Genomic DNA, 15,299 nt, shown 5'->3' on the forward strand with positions numbered 1-15,299 from the left:
AACAAGTTCTCATATACAAGCTTGTTTTTTCGTATTTTTTGTAGATTTATTTAAACCATCTCAAGAGGTACACCCTTAATGTTTTGAAAACGATGGTGTGTATTGAAGCGCAACCCTTCAAACAGGCACTAGAGGGAGCCTGTTAGTTGCTTAGCCTTTGCGCTTCTTGCCTCCTTCTCTCCATTCTATACTACTACACATATGCATCTGCTTGCACATGCGCCCAGACACACACACACACACACACACACACACACACACACACACACACACACACACACACACACACACACACACACACACACCCACACACACCCACACATATACCCACGTGCGCACACACGCACACCTTCCTGCTTGTTCATTCATAAAATATAAATGACTTAAAAGGCCTGTGTGGTGACACGTATTCATCCCACAGCTATAAATACATACATTGCGGCGGCCACATTTTAGATCATATAATCCCTCTCTCCCTTCTGGACTCTGGCTGTGATAGATGCTTTCATAATGGGACGGTCAGGGCAGACCGATGACATCATCAGCTCAAAATAGACCTAGTTTTCCTTTCGGAGACGACGGACGCTAGAGACCTGGTGAAGCTTGTCCAACACGGAGATGGGGAGAGAGGAGGACACCCTTACATCATCTCTCAGGTGGTAACGAATATAGAGCTCCCTGTGTATCGCACTGCACTGTGATACTATCAGCACTACACTGTTGTACTATGAGCTCTACACTGTGATACTATCAGCACTACACTGTTGTACTATGAGCTCTACACTGTGATACTATCAGCACTACACTGTTGTACTATGAGCTCTACACTGTGATACTATCAGCACTACACTGTTGTACTATGAGCTCTACACTGTGATACTATCAGCACTACACTGTTGTACTATGAGCTCTACACTGTGATACTATCAGCACTACACTGTTGTACTATGAGCTCTACACTGTGATACTATCAGCACTACACTGTTGTACTATGAGCTCTACACTGTGATACTATCAGCACTACACTGTTGTACTATGAGCTCTACACTGTGATACTATCAGCACTACACTGTTGTACTACGGGTTTTTCACTGTTATACTATTAGCTCTGCTCTGATCTGTACTATTATGACCTCTATGTTGTAGCATGAGCTCTGCACTGTTGTACTATATTCTTTACACTATAGAATGAACTCTACAGTGTAATAGTACTATGAACTTGAATCTGTAGAACTATGAGTTCTGCACTGTAGTACTATGAGCTCTGCACTGTAGTACTATGAGCTCTACACTGTAGTACTATCAACTCTACACCGTAGTACTATGAGCTATACACCGTAGTACTATGAGCTCGACACTGTAGTACTATCAACTCTGCACTGTAGTATGGGCTCTACACCATAGTACTATGAGCTCTACAATGTAGTACTATGAGCTCTACACCGTAGTACTACGAGCTCGACACTGTAGTACTATCAACTCTGCACTGTAGTATGGGCTCTACACCGTAGTACTATGGGCTGTACACTGTAGTACTATGAGCTTGACACTGTAGTACTATGAGCTCTACACTGTAGTACTATAAGCTCTACACTGTAGTACTATGAGCTCTACACTGTAGTACTATGAGCTCTACACTGTAGTACTATGAGCTCTACACTGTAGTATTATGGGCTCGACACTGTGGTACTATGAGCTCTACACAGTAGTACTATGGGCTGTACACTGTAATACTATGGGATTTGCTCTGTTTTACTATGGGCTCTACAATGTAGTACAATAGGCGCTAACAGTAATATAATACTGTTCTATGATGACGATTTCACCTTTGATTTGATTATCGCCAGAGAAGTGCACAGATCAAGAGGAGGTAGCTAGTGGTTCCATTGCTTGGTGATTAATAATAGTAAGCTGTGTGTGGTTGGTGCCATTAGTGTTTTACTGGAGCTACACAGTAAGGACTGGATGTGTGCATGTGTCTGCGTGTGTGTGTCTGCGTGTGTGTGTGTGTGTGTGTCTGCGTGTGTGTGTGTGTCTGCGTGTGTGCGTCTGCGTGTGTGCGTGTGTGTGTGTGTGTCTGCGTGTGCGTGTGTCTGCGTGTGTGTGTCTGCGTGTGTGTGTGTGTGTGTGTCTGCGTGTGTGTCTGTGTGTGTGTGCGTCTGTGTCTGTGTGTGTGTGTGTCTGTGTGTGTGTGCGTCTGTGTGTGTAACCTGAAGCAAGAACAGCTCAAGGGCCCGGATTAGTGACCTGGTTCCCCTCCATTAAAGAGCTTGGAGGTAGAAGGGGGTGTGTGTGTGTGTTGCCCGTGTGCCTGTGTTGGCCGTGTGTGTTGTGCCTGTGTCTGCGTGTGTGTGTGTTGGCCGTGTGTGTTTATATGTAAGTGGTACAAAGTGAGGGTATTAATCATAAGCTATACACAACATGCCCCATCACATGAAACAAAGAGTGTTTGGTATTTAACCCACCATAATGGTGTTTCTACTGGGATGTGGATCAGAGGTCTTGGTACACAGACTGAATTTCAATGCAGGGGTGATGCAACTGTGAGGAAGACCCTTTCGTGACCCTATAAACCCAGCCCTTCTGCCCCCCTGACTCACATTTGGATGGCTCGGCCCACTCCAGGGGTTGTGTCAGACAGAAAATACCGGCCTTACAGCCAATGTGAAACCTGAGTGTTGCAAAAAGCTAAAAACATCCTCTCAATTAGACAAATTATTTCATCCAGATGTTAGGAAGTGGAGGGTGTTTAGTTTTGTTTTAGTTTGTATTGTATATAATTGGGCCAGCTGTATTTTGGTGTACTCTCCAGTATGTGTTGGTGTGACTGTGTAGTATACACATTGCTTATAAAGGCGTGAAACAGGAAGGAGGAAATTGTGAGCAACCGAGAGAAAGAAAGAGACAACAACTCATTCTCCGTGGGGTGCACAATTCCCAGTTTGATTCAATAACTCTGTCTGTGCCTGTGCGTCCTATCTATTCGTGTGCATGTCGTTGTGTGTTTGCGTGTGCCTGTGTTATAATCGGGGAGCCGTGGGTGGGATGCAGTGACTCATCCACGCGGGCTGACCGAGACAGGAAGTGAGGTCACAGTGGGGAGATTAAACAGAGGAAGAGTGCTCACTTTCAACAGCTCCCCCGATGAAGGTCGGTCCTGAGGAATCTTCAGTAGGCAGTAGTCCACGAAGCTCCGGAAGGGATCCGACCTAGAGACAAACGAGGAGAGAGAGGAGTTCATTCTGTGGTCACACTGAAGGACACATGGCCTATGATGAGAGAGAGAAGCAACAGGACATGGAGGGTCAGGTGGATTTTCATGACAGTGTTCTTGCTACAGTGTGATGACACAGTAAGCAATGTTACACCCTGGAACACCCATATACCTTGCACGCAAGCTATATGTAATAATGTAATGCTTCAACCTGTAACAGCATGTTACAGCATGTTACTGTGATGTGTCATGGAATGCTAAGGAACAGCCTGTAGCCTTACCACGCTGTGACATGCTGTCTCCCGACATCATTACATATTTAGTGCATACTGTTACGTTAATTACTACACAGTACTGGCTTCTCTCATTACAATGTTACATGAAATTGTAATGTACAGTGTAACCGTATAATATAGGCACTTCCATAACAGCAGTGTAAACTATAACTTAACAAAACACAATTCAGATTCTACCATAGCAAAAGCCCTTTTTATTTAAGTTTTACAGATGCGAATATCTGTTCCAGGATGACCATGAGACCAGAAATCATGGTTAAGTAGCATCACTAAATCGCGACAGCTCAATCGCCCATAATCTCTTGAGTGTAGTCACCGCTGAACGATATGTGGATTATGTAAATATGTGGAGCAATGTAAATGTAGGCCACTGGAGCCGCGACACATTGTCCCAGTGACTATGCTCTAAAAATGAGGCTGTGGCGCCACACACCAACGCTGTGAAGTCTGCTGAGAGACGCACACAACAGAGAGCCGTAGCCGTTCAACCACCATGTCTGGGCTACGTCTACTGTACTGTCTACATCGGCCAAGGTCAACACACAAGGGCTACCTGACCACCAGGGTGTGGTAAGGCAGCCCGTTAAAAACGATGTTAAAAAGTGTGTTAACAGACATTTCAACCTTATCGTCTTGATATAAAAGAGGTTAAAGATTTATGACAATACAAAATGGAAGGAGCAAAGTGAGGACACCAAGGCAAAAATAGTGTAAATCTAAGCGAGGAGATCATTAATAAAATGAAATAAAAAGGTTCAAAGGAGTAAATCTAATACAATATTAAATTAGGTTCCTTCATATGAGTGAAGTGAAGGTTGTCTGGTAATTCTATGAAAGCCTCTGTAGCCTGAACCGGTCTCGTCTAGCCTTGATGAAGACGAAGATGAAGATGACGATGACGATATGCCCTGGGCTTCTGAAAGCACTAATAACAATAGCTGTACACCCCAGCACACACCAGACAGCTCAACACTAAAGCCCAAATCCTGGATTCACAGTAATATCCCGGGTTCAAAAGGCTGAATCTGGTGGGTAAAGCAGAACTACGGTCCCAGTCCTTCTAAATATTAACGCAGGGTTCTCATCCCGACAGCTCAATGTGTGCCACTCACATTGTGTTTAATGGGGAGCATTAGAAATGGTTGAACAGATAGAAGAAATTGATTTTATTGTCTCGGGGCGATGACAGGCAGGAGAACGCGTGACGCCACACGCCTCAGATGTAGAAAGACTGTGAGACTGGCTCAACATTGTTTCCGCTCCACCGGAAGAGTGCTCTCTTCTGATTGGTCTGCATCCCACCGTATTAAATCCAGGGTTAATGTTTAATGAGTGCACCCTACACATATGTTATAGGTTTGAGCAGCAGCTCCAGTGGATGTGAGGAAAGGTGAAATCATCGCAGCCACGGCTCATTCCAGCTGTAGTAAATTTGGTGACAGCCAAGACAAAACACAAAGCTTTATGATAGCATAGTGCTGGTGAATACACAGCAGTAGATTCATATGCTTCTGATTAGTGGGAAGATTCAGGTTTAAATTGTTACTCCATGATCAATTGAATGGAATGCTCTCACTGAAGCCTTTGATGTTAGCTCAATGATAGCTGCTTGAAGTAGGGTACCCCCATCACCATCTCTACCACCAGCAGCACCAATACTACCAACACCTCACTCGCAACCACCACCAGGCACCAAAACCACCACACCCACCTCCTCCATCGCCTCCTCGAACACCACCATACATGTCCATTTATAAAATATGGAACACTTCTACTTGGCATGGTGGGATGTACATGTGTATATATGGAACAAAGCTCTAGGCCAAATTCCATGCCATACATCGTCCTATGTGACAATCATTAAGCAACCTTCTATGCCTCCATCTCATTACACCATGAACACATTCAAAAAACTACTAACGATTGATAAAATGACAACCGTTATGTTTAGGATCGATGTACCGCCTCTATTAAGGTCGGGGGAGGTAATGACACCAGGGACTTAAGGGCTTGTTTTCACACCAGGACCCGGGCAGAGATCAGAGGGTTTAAGATGACTCAGATCAGAGCCCTAATGGTCATACAGTCAAGGGATGGATATCAGACCTGAAGACGCTTGGCCTGTTGATGAATCACTGGAAATGGCTATACATATTATCAACACATGCCAATACAGTTATTACACGTGTTTAGCACAGACTCATTTGGAGATTCTTATGTAAAAAGAAGTGTGCAGATCATAAATGATCATAAAATAGGGGCCCGTATTCAACAGAGAAGGAACAAAAAATGCAGGGACAGTAAACACGTGTTGACATTCAACTCACCATTCGTTGGACAGCAGTGTGGGAGAGTCGTTCTGGGCAATGTGATATAAGGCACTCATGGCATTCATATTGAACAATGGCGGCTTGCGTTCCGCTAGAGAATGGGAAGAGATGGAAAAAGAGAGAAATAGAGAGAGTTGTTCTAGAGAATAGTGATGCAGACAATCTTTACGCCTTGTTTGCTCTGCAAACAGGACAGGGCTGGTTGACCAAGAAGTTAATTTTACACTTCTCAAAAATTGCTACCACAACTTAATTAAATTAAGTTGAATAATTGATTCATTATCATTTCTAAGTTTAATTTGTTTGTCAACTACAAACATAGGTGGACTGACTGATATTTATCAGGGTTGCCAGTCAAATGAAATCAAAGTGTGGTACAATGTGGTGATGTTGACATTAACTCACCAAGTTCTATGCAGGTGATCCCAAGGGACCAGATGTCCACCTTCCCCTCGTATTGACCTTCATCCATAGCTAGGATCACTTCAGGAGCCATCCTGGAGACAAAGACACAGTCCTATTAGATTATTTAGGCAATTAAGGACTATTTACATCATCAATTATTGTTGCTTTGTTGTGATGTTATTTTACTAAAACTGAAACACTGATTATCACCATCGCTTGCACAATGCAAAGATATCAGAGATAAAGCGCAACCAAGATGAAAATGTAAAAAAGTGTGAACCCCGATATTGTGTTCTGTACCAGTAAGGGTTCCTAGCATGAAGTGTGAACCATGTTATTGTATCCCGTACTAGTAAGGGCTTCCTAGTATGAAGTGTAAATCAGGTTATTGTGTCCTGTACCAGTATGGGGTTTCTAGCATGAAGTGTAAATCAGATTATTGTGACCTGTACCAGTATGGGGTTCCTACGAAGGAGTTGGCAGGGGAGGCGATGGATGCGGACCCAAAGTCAGCCAGTTTCACCTGACCCAACTCAGTCAGCAGGATGTTACCGGCCTTCACATCTCTGCACAGCGAGGGAGCACACAGGCAGCACAGGTTAGGATTCAGTAGACATTAAGTTGCACCTCTGTAGCAACGCTCTCATGATGCAAAGACATGAAGTCAACCACAGGCGTATGCGTATTGAGCTCGGGGTAAAGGACATTTAGGAACAACGCGTAAAGAAAAAGCACTTTTTCCTAATTTGTGATAACTTTCACGCCCAAGATTTTAAAATTTTCCACATAAATGACAGGAACAAGTCCATAAGAGGACAATATTAAAAAATATGTAAAGAGCAGGAAGGAAATCGTCCTTAAAGCAATAGACACACCAAGTAAATAGAGATACGTTGTCTCCTTGGTATTTTTATAGCAAGGACACATCCTTTATATCCCCTTCGACACTGTGCCAATATAATAGAAAAACCTTCTGTGCATACATCAGGGATGGGCAACTTTCATGATAAAGAGAGCCACATTTTTCATCATAACCATCAGAGGGCCACATGACTGCGCACTTCAACTAAATGTAAGCTGAGAGAAGCTACAAAATTTTGAATTTGGTAGATATGATTTCCTGTATTCTGGTGCATTTTGGGTATGGCCACTACCTAAAAAATCTTCCAGAATCATAACCTATGTACGGTATGTTAATTGAACCAACATACATTAATTTCATGTTTTCCATGCTCTAACAGCCACATGAATGGTTAGTATTTTCATCAGTGCAAAGGTCTCACATACATCATCATTCAATGATGTCACAAAACTGAAAAACAGTGGCCCAACACTAAGTGCAACAACTCAATGAACTCAAAGCCAACAAGCATGATATTCATTGCAGTTGTAGTAGTTGTAGTAGTTGTAGTGGCGACTTAAGTGGAAATCTTTCATGGCATATAGTTTCTAAGCAAACTAGACACATGGATTTGCCTTTGAATTATATGAACAGATACTCTGCTTCTCATCTTTCTTGACAGAGTTTTCTGTAACTCGATCAATTTTTTTATTTTTTTTTATTTATATATATTTTTAATTATGTGCAGGCCTGACTGAGTGAGGATGCGGGCCACCAGTTGCCAATCCCTGGCATACATACTTGGCAATAAAGCTATCTTTGATAGCTGGTATAACAAATTAAACCATTCATTTTTATATCTTATGGGTCGTCAACATTAATGAAAACGTCGTCATCTATGATAAAGATCGGTTGTAAATCACTTAGTATTGCATGGAATGGAGCCGTGTGACAGATTTTTACAACGGAATTAGAATAGAGGGCTATAAACTCTGGGCTGTTGTCCGTCTTGGACCCATGTTATGTTCTTCACATTTATATTCCTATTGGGACACAAAAGTAGGATACCTCACCTGTGAATCATATTATGGGAATGTAGGTAAGCCAGTCCTAGCAAGGCACCATGGGTAATGGCGGCAATCTCAACCTCTTGGAGTGGTTTCTTGTGAACTATTGGGAGAAGACGGGGAATCCAGTGAAAATTGTCAGAATGACTTGCTGTCAAAAGGCAATACATCGTTTGTGAGTTTGTTTTCCCAAAATGCTGTGGTTGGGCGTCAACACGTGTTACAGTGCGACTACTATATTCATTTAGCTTCAACAATATATTTGCTACTTCAAGCTACCTCATTAATAATGATGACCAAGTGGTTGATTGTAAGATAGCAGTGATTTGAAACTGTGGTGGACAGCAGGAACATAGCATGAGCTGATAAAGCCTAAAAATAAAAGACAATCTCTTTAGACCACTATTATACTGATTTAATGACCTATAACATTGACTTGCGTGGGCAGGTCAATAGCAGAGGTTGAAACCGAAAGCGAAAGATCCATAGGATATTTTTAGCTGACTCATATCGGAAGGTTTAGAGTCTAGGATGAACACCATCATCACGACCATGTTTTATAATGTGTATCTCTATTAGCGGATACGGTTGAAGGGAAGGGAATACATCTGGTCTTCAATGTATGATTGATCAGATATTCCATTTTATAATCTATATATATTCAATATATAGATTATAATTTCATGTTCAATGCTTATAACAGTGTGTGTGTGTGTGTGTGTGTGTGTGTGTGTGTGTGTTTAGTGTACCCTCTAGCAGATCTGATGCAGAGCCGAGGCAGTACTCCATCACCAGCTGTGAAGATAGGTCGACAACATAGATAACCAGATCCTCACAAAATTACATTTATTAAGATTATTGCAAAGCTAAAAAACGCTAACACCAAAAGCAGAGATGAATACATCAATCATTTATTTTGTAACTGTATGTCATAAGAGGAAAACTAAACGGGATACGACGGATAAATTATGTGAAAAAAAGAGGAAAAATATAAAGTAGAATAGAAAGAGTAGGTAGTGTGAATGCTTCAGCGAGATTAGAGCGATGACCGCTGGATACAGCAGTAACACCTATATTAAGGGAGGGAGAGGGAGAGAGACTATCCTGACGTACCCAGGCAGTGTTGTCCTTTAGGTAGCATCCTTTGTACTCAATGGTGTTTGGGTGGCGTAGCTGCTCCAAGAACTTCACCTCCTTTATGATGTCCTGCCACTTCTGAAGACACAAAACACATTAGATGCAATTACATAATTACGTTGTGTACCAGTTTTCTATCAATCAACTAGTCTTGTACAGAGTGATGTCTTTCCACCATGGCAGGTACAGATGTTTATCTCTGTTTAAACTTTTCATTGCGCTAGAAATTATTTATTGTTGATCATAATATTTAATATTTTACATTGTGTGTGTGTGTGTGTGTGTGTGTGTGTGTGTGTGTGTGTGTGTGTGTGTGTGTGTGTGTGTGTGTGTGTGTGCGTGTGCGTGTGTGCGTGCTTCTCACTTCAGTAGTCTGTTTCCCATTGTAGGACATCTTCTTGATGGCCACCACCTCATTGGAGTAGGAGTTTCGGGCCTGATGGAGAATGGACGAAGAGAGGGGTCAAACTCAAACACAGGGGAATGAACACTTCCATGAACATTTGCCCTCAGAACAACCACTCGACCTTTAACCTTTTCTATTGAGTTCATCAATAAAACTGGACACGATGTCGCTAGGAAAGTGTTTAAAGAAAATGGGTCATAAATTAATACTGCATATCACAATGAGCAATGCTGTGTCCATTGCCATCAAATGTGAGATATTGATTGAATAATATATTGTAAGAGTATATCTGTATTTTGATAAATACAATGTCAATTCTTCCACAATTTCGAATTCATTTATAGGCAGTTTGTACGCACCCAGATGCATCATTAATAAGAAAGTACACATATTTTTTTGCTGAGGGAAAATGCAGAATACACTGGAAAAATACTTACAACCAAACTAAATTCCCTATTGACAATAATCTCTTCTACAATACATATTTATATCTGTTCCAAAAAGATATGCAACTATTGAGTTTTGCAGAAAGGCGTAATCCAAAATCGGCAAGTATCCAAAATCACAAAGGCAAATCATTTCAACAGAACATATATTTGCTCAATCATCAACATGGGGGACTAGACGTCGTAAAGTAAAAAAACAATCTGCCACTAACGCAGTAAAACAAAATAGGCTTTTGCTGTGGAGCCGCACATTGAAAGCTAAGCAGTGACCCTGAACACCGCAGACTGCTAGCAAATTAGAGCTGGCTCGTAGCTACTGTGGAGGCTTGAGCTGCTTTACTTTATCCAGAGCCCCCCTTTTTAAACCTGCAGTGTTAACCCTGAGGGCATATGGCCTCAGGGTTAGCGACGATGCAGCTTAGCCCTAACCCACGTCCACGTCCACCCCACAAATGGGAATTTCATGTCGGGAATCAATTGGAATTACGGCACCAAAGAGCAACAGAGATCTCCCATGAAATGCAATGCCCTGTTGAGCCCAAGGACCAGCCTGTCATTATGGGTTGGCTATTCCCAGCGGTGGAATGTGCTGATGGGCTGACTAGGATATCACGCATTGTGTCTTGAAATATTGAAGTGCAGTTAGGGCTTGGGGGGGTATGTTGATGATTACAGAGGGTTAATTGATTCAACACTGCTCTGGTGTTTGATGCGGGCTCTGGGGGTAATGTGACGTACTGCAGACACAGTTGTAAAATACTTCTCCCCTCAAATGAATAAGTGTTTCCTGCAAAGAAGCACACAGTATGCAGTGCACTTCAGTGCATCTGTCTTATTTGAAATTAATTAACAACCAACTCATATTAACTCACAAATCTATTCTTATGCTTTTGACCTTGAGTGCTCCAACTCCCATTTAACCTTCTCTTTTAAACTCTGAACTCAAACATTTAACATACATATAATTACCATTCCCCAACCAAAACACAATTCATTTGTCAACAAAAGTGTGTCTCTTTGTCCCCTGTTAAACGCAGATCTACAAGATGAATACACAATAAATGTTAAATAATGAAACTTCAACTTAACAGCACGTAGTCATTAGCAATGACACCTTTGATGTGACACAAAAGTAAAACTGAAACCTTGTTAATAACAATGGTTATGTTTAAATAATTCAAGAAGAGGTCAGGACAACCATAGCATCCCTAATTATTTCCAGTATTTTAATTATCCATGATTTATGAGTCAACTTTGGTCTGAACCTAGCACACAGTACTCTGTATGTCCTAGCTGTAGCTGGCTCACTAGCATACAGCACATGTGTATGTCCTAGCTGTAGCTGGCTCACTAGCATACAGCACATGTGTATTTCCTAACTGTAGCTGGCTCACTAGCATACAGCACATGTGTAGGTCCTAGCCTAAGCTGGCTCACTAGCATGCTATACATTTGTATGTAGCTAACAGCGTTGACAGTAGAAGTGTGTCAGTGAGCAGATAGGACATGTGCATCATCATCTTCAAGGGCTAAATACTGGACCAAATGAACTACACCAGCTTGACGCAAGGGCTATGTGTGTGTGTGTGTGTGTGTGTGTGTGTGTGTGTGTGTGTGTGTGTGTGTGTGTGTGTGTGTGTGTGTGTGTGTGTGTGTGTGTGTGTGTGTGTGTGTGTGTGTGTGCGTGTCAAACGATAGATGAGAAAAGTAGTGCCCTGCCAGCGTACAAAATCCTGCCCCCTCTATTGCCAGCTTCTCTCCCCCCACCACTATGAGAACAGCTGTCCTTGGGAGGAAGAGTAGAGGCTTAACACCCAGTCTTGCATCTGGCCATGCTGAGAAAGGGGTGTGCATGTGTTATGTGAGAGAGGAGCGGAGGGAGGAGTTTATTTGAGATACTGGACATTTTATAGTACTTCACATTTGACTCTATATATTTAGTATTCTAATATTTGATATGAATGTATATTTTGGATTTAACATTTTATGTTTTGACCTCCACATTTTTCAACTGCTTTAGCAGTCTGACCATTTGTTTCTCATGGCAATAAAGCTTGTTTTGTTTTGAATTTTGACACACACACACACAGAGACAGAGAGACAGAGACAGAGACAGAGAGAGAGAGAGATTAAGAGGTTTGAGAGGGGTGAAGAGTAAAGTGCAGCACGGTGAGAGGAAGTGTAGAAAGGGGTCAAGAGAAAGCATGTCAGGGGTAGTCGGTGGGAGAGAAGACAAGGATCGGACGAGATAAGCTCCTCAGTCTCTAGAGCTCTATTTATTGCCATGATGTTCTTCATCACCCTCTCAAGCAACACTACCAAAGGACAGAGATTCTGGTTTAAAAACGTAAAACATGCCTGAATTTCCAGTCCACCATCTGGCTTTGGCTCATTAGGACAACGCAGACGTATAGTGAATAAGTGAAATCAGCTGTCTCAGTGCATGAGTGCTGCAAAGCGAAGGCAGGAATTTTAATTTCTGAACACAGAATGTTCCACTGATGTGCCCTTTCCCCCGGCACTGGAGTCAAAGGGGTGATGAGCAATTAGCGATGAAAGGAATAAGAAACGCAATGGTGAGAGCAGATCTGTATTCATAATAAATAATCATTATAGTCATAATAATATCCTTTCCCAATTGTGACTCACACTTGTCTCACTCATTTATTTCTAATTTGATTAAAATCTGAAACAAGAGCAATTCAGTTGCTTGACTAATTATTAGGGAGAACGTTGCATGCACTTCCTGATTTCTAGTCCTAGCACACTCAAACCCTATATGCCTGCTGTTGAGGCCATCACCTCACCAGACCATGTTTTAGTTAATATTTGGATTCCAGTTCATTTCCATCATTTCCATTTTATACCCTTTCTCCCTTCAATTTTCTGATCGGAAACTCTGAACTATTGGCATTTTATTTGATAGCCTTTCATTCAGGCCTTTAGAGACTAGCATGTAGTTCCTTTAATGATATTAATGTGGTTCCCTGAGAGCCTAACATGTAGTTCCTCTAAAGAGCTTTATGTTGTCACGGTAGAGACTAGAATGAAGTTCCTTATTAGGAACTTGAGTTGGTTTACTGCAGAGCCGTACATGTAGTTCCTCTAGTCTTCATTCTAAATCAAAGGGAAAAATGTGGTTTCATTCTCATAATACAAATCCAATAATATTTTTCTTTTGATTCGGTTTAGATCTAAATGGCTAGTTAATCTCCATATGAAGTACTTTTGAGGTCCTGTTTGGCAGTTCTATCGCATTAAAAAGTTATTAAGGTTTGAATATTAATGCATTTTGGCCATAGATGTCGTGTGCTACCCTAAATGTGCTAAATATGTATTCTACTGCTGCTGGTTGAATACATTTTGAAATGTGCAAATCTACAACCTCAATAGGTGCTGGACGCTACGCCTAACATCTTTACAGTTGATCATACAAATATAATGGATGAAGGCGATGCAGTAAAAAGGTTCCTCACAAAGTAGACCGCCCCGAAGCTCCCATGTCCGATCTCGTGCAGGTCGCAGAACACATCCTGGGGGTCATCTTTGAAGAAGAGATCGGCCAGTTCAGGGTCCTTCACCGCCCCTTTCCGCGTTGACGACGGCATCATGGGATGCACGTGCGCTACGCAGCGAGGAGGGCGCTCACACACACACTGATGCTAGCACCACCGGACGTCCACGATGGCCACCATAGGTCCACCATTGGCCAGCTGGACCTGTGGGTAGAAGGAAGGACCATTACTCACACATCCAGAGAATAGCCATCAACACACACAGGTCCCACACGTCAATTCATTGCACAAGCATAAACATACACAAACATGTAATACACAAAAGTAGATAAATACATTATCGATCTCTTTTTTCTCAAATGTAGCACTTTCGGTTGTTTGCGTACTTTAGTAATTTTATGAACCCACCTGATCCTTCAATTTCTGGGTTGTATCTGATTTAAAGACGCTTTGGACATCAGCTTCAGCTAAGTAAATGCCTTGTTATATAATGTGCATACATTCAATGTAATACAATACAATAGAAAATAATGAATTCAATACAATATATATTAATTGTCATACGGAGTCAGATACTTGGGCCCTTCTAGAAAATATGTATCTAGGCCTAGTGTCTACAGTCATCATGTCCATGTTTGCTGTGTTGTTTCAACAAGACAACTAAACTAGACTGCTTCAGACAGCAGAATGCAATACACCAGACTCCAACAACCAAGAGAGAGAAAGATTCTACTAGTTGAACACCAAAGGGATCTTTATTATAAAGAACCCACCTTTCCAGGTATACGGTATAAACATATATATTTTTTCAGTGTGTTAACTGTGTTCATTGGAATATACACAAAATGGTGGTTGAATCTTTTTTAATAAACAGCTGACTGTCTGGTCCTGTTGCTCATGCAAGCAGAAAGTCACAGCATCCCTCTCCCTGCGACCCCCACCGCACACTAAAGCTGAGTCATTCGTGCAGCCTTTTCACATATGCAGTTTCACAAACATGCATGCAAACACACACAAACACATCCACAGTGGCCATAACACAGACACACTAAAGACCAATGGGCCACAGACAACACTACTAGGGTTAGCCTTACCACCGACACAACACACACACACACACACACACACACACACACACACACACACACACACACACACACACACACACTTCCTGTCCCAGTCTCAACTGTGAAACAACCGTGCACACAGGCCGGCCCCATGCAAGGCGGGCTGACGTATAGGCTGAGACAGTAAGACACATGGCCACACAGGCTCAGACACTAACCATCAGCATCATTCTGAGCCCCCTGCTCTTACAGCAAACCCAGCCATCATGAAGACCTCAAATACACCTTCCCCCCTGTCCTGCATACACAACAGCAGAGGAGAACAAGGAGAGCTGTGCTGCTGCACCTGGGGGCCCCCACCGCTGAAACGTAGTCCAAACACCCCTGATTCAAGAAGAAGTGACCCATAAGCGGGCAAGGTGTTCGACTGGCCGGAGGCGCACAATGACTCGTTCCTCTCTCCACTCTTTCAGTAACTTTCAAAGTACTGCTGCTTGATAGGAATTTGTTCCCCTGGTGAATCATTCCTGGGACTGAGCAGAACAGGCCTTTACGGGCAACGCCCCGAAGGCGAT

General features: G+C 42.3%; 1 protein-coding gene across 1 annotated transcript in view; it reads right to left on the bottom strand.

Annotated features, from left to right (window-relative positions):
- The window catches only part of taok3a (TAO kinase 3a), a 52,975-nt gene that overhangs the window by 17,781 nt on the left and 19,895 nt on the right, over positions 1 to 15,299 (bottom strand). Inside the window, exons 2-10 of the mRNA XM_079731733.1 lie at positions 13,619 to 13,861; positions 9,655 to 9,726; positions 9,267 to 9,368; positions 8,903 to 8,948; positions 8,160 to 8,256; positions 6,698 to 6,811; positions 6,246 to 6,337; positions 5,838 to 5,931; positions 3,128 to 3,209 (exon numbers count right to left, since the gene is read on the bottom strand). Coding sequence (XP_079587859.1) covers positions 3,128 to 3,209; positions 5,838 to 5,931; positions 6,246 to 6,337; positions 6,698 to 6,811; positions 8,160 to 8,256; positions 8,903 to 8,948; positions 9,267 to 9,368; positions 9,655 to 9,726; positions 13,619 to 13,753 — 834 coding nt within the window. The 5' untranslated portion in view covers positions 13,754 to 13,861. The remainder of the gene's footprint in view (positions 1 to 3,127; positions 3,210 to 5,837; positions 5,932 to 6,245; positions 6,338 to 6,697; positions 6,812 to 8,159; positions 8,257 to 8,902; positions 8,949 to 9,266; positions 9,369 to 9,654; positions 9,727 to 13,618; positions 13,862 to 15,299) is intronic.

This window comes from Pollachius pollachius (genome assembly GCF_949987615.1).
Source record: "Pollachius pollachius genome assembly, chromosome: 1".
Classification (NCBI taxonomy): domain Eukaryota; kingdom Metazoa; phylum Chordata; class Actinopteri; order Gadiformes; family Gadidae; genus Pollachius; species Pollachius pollachius.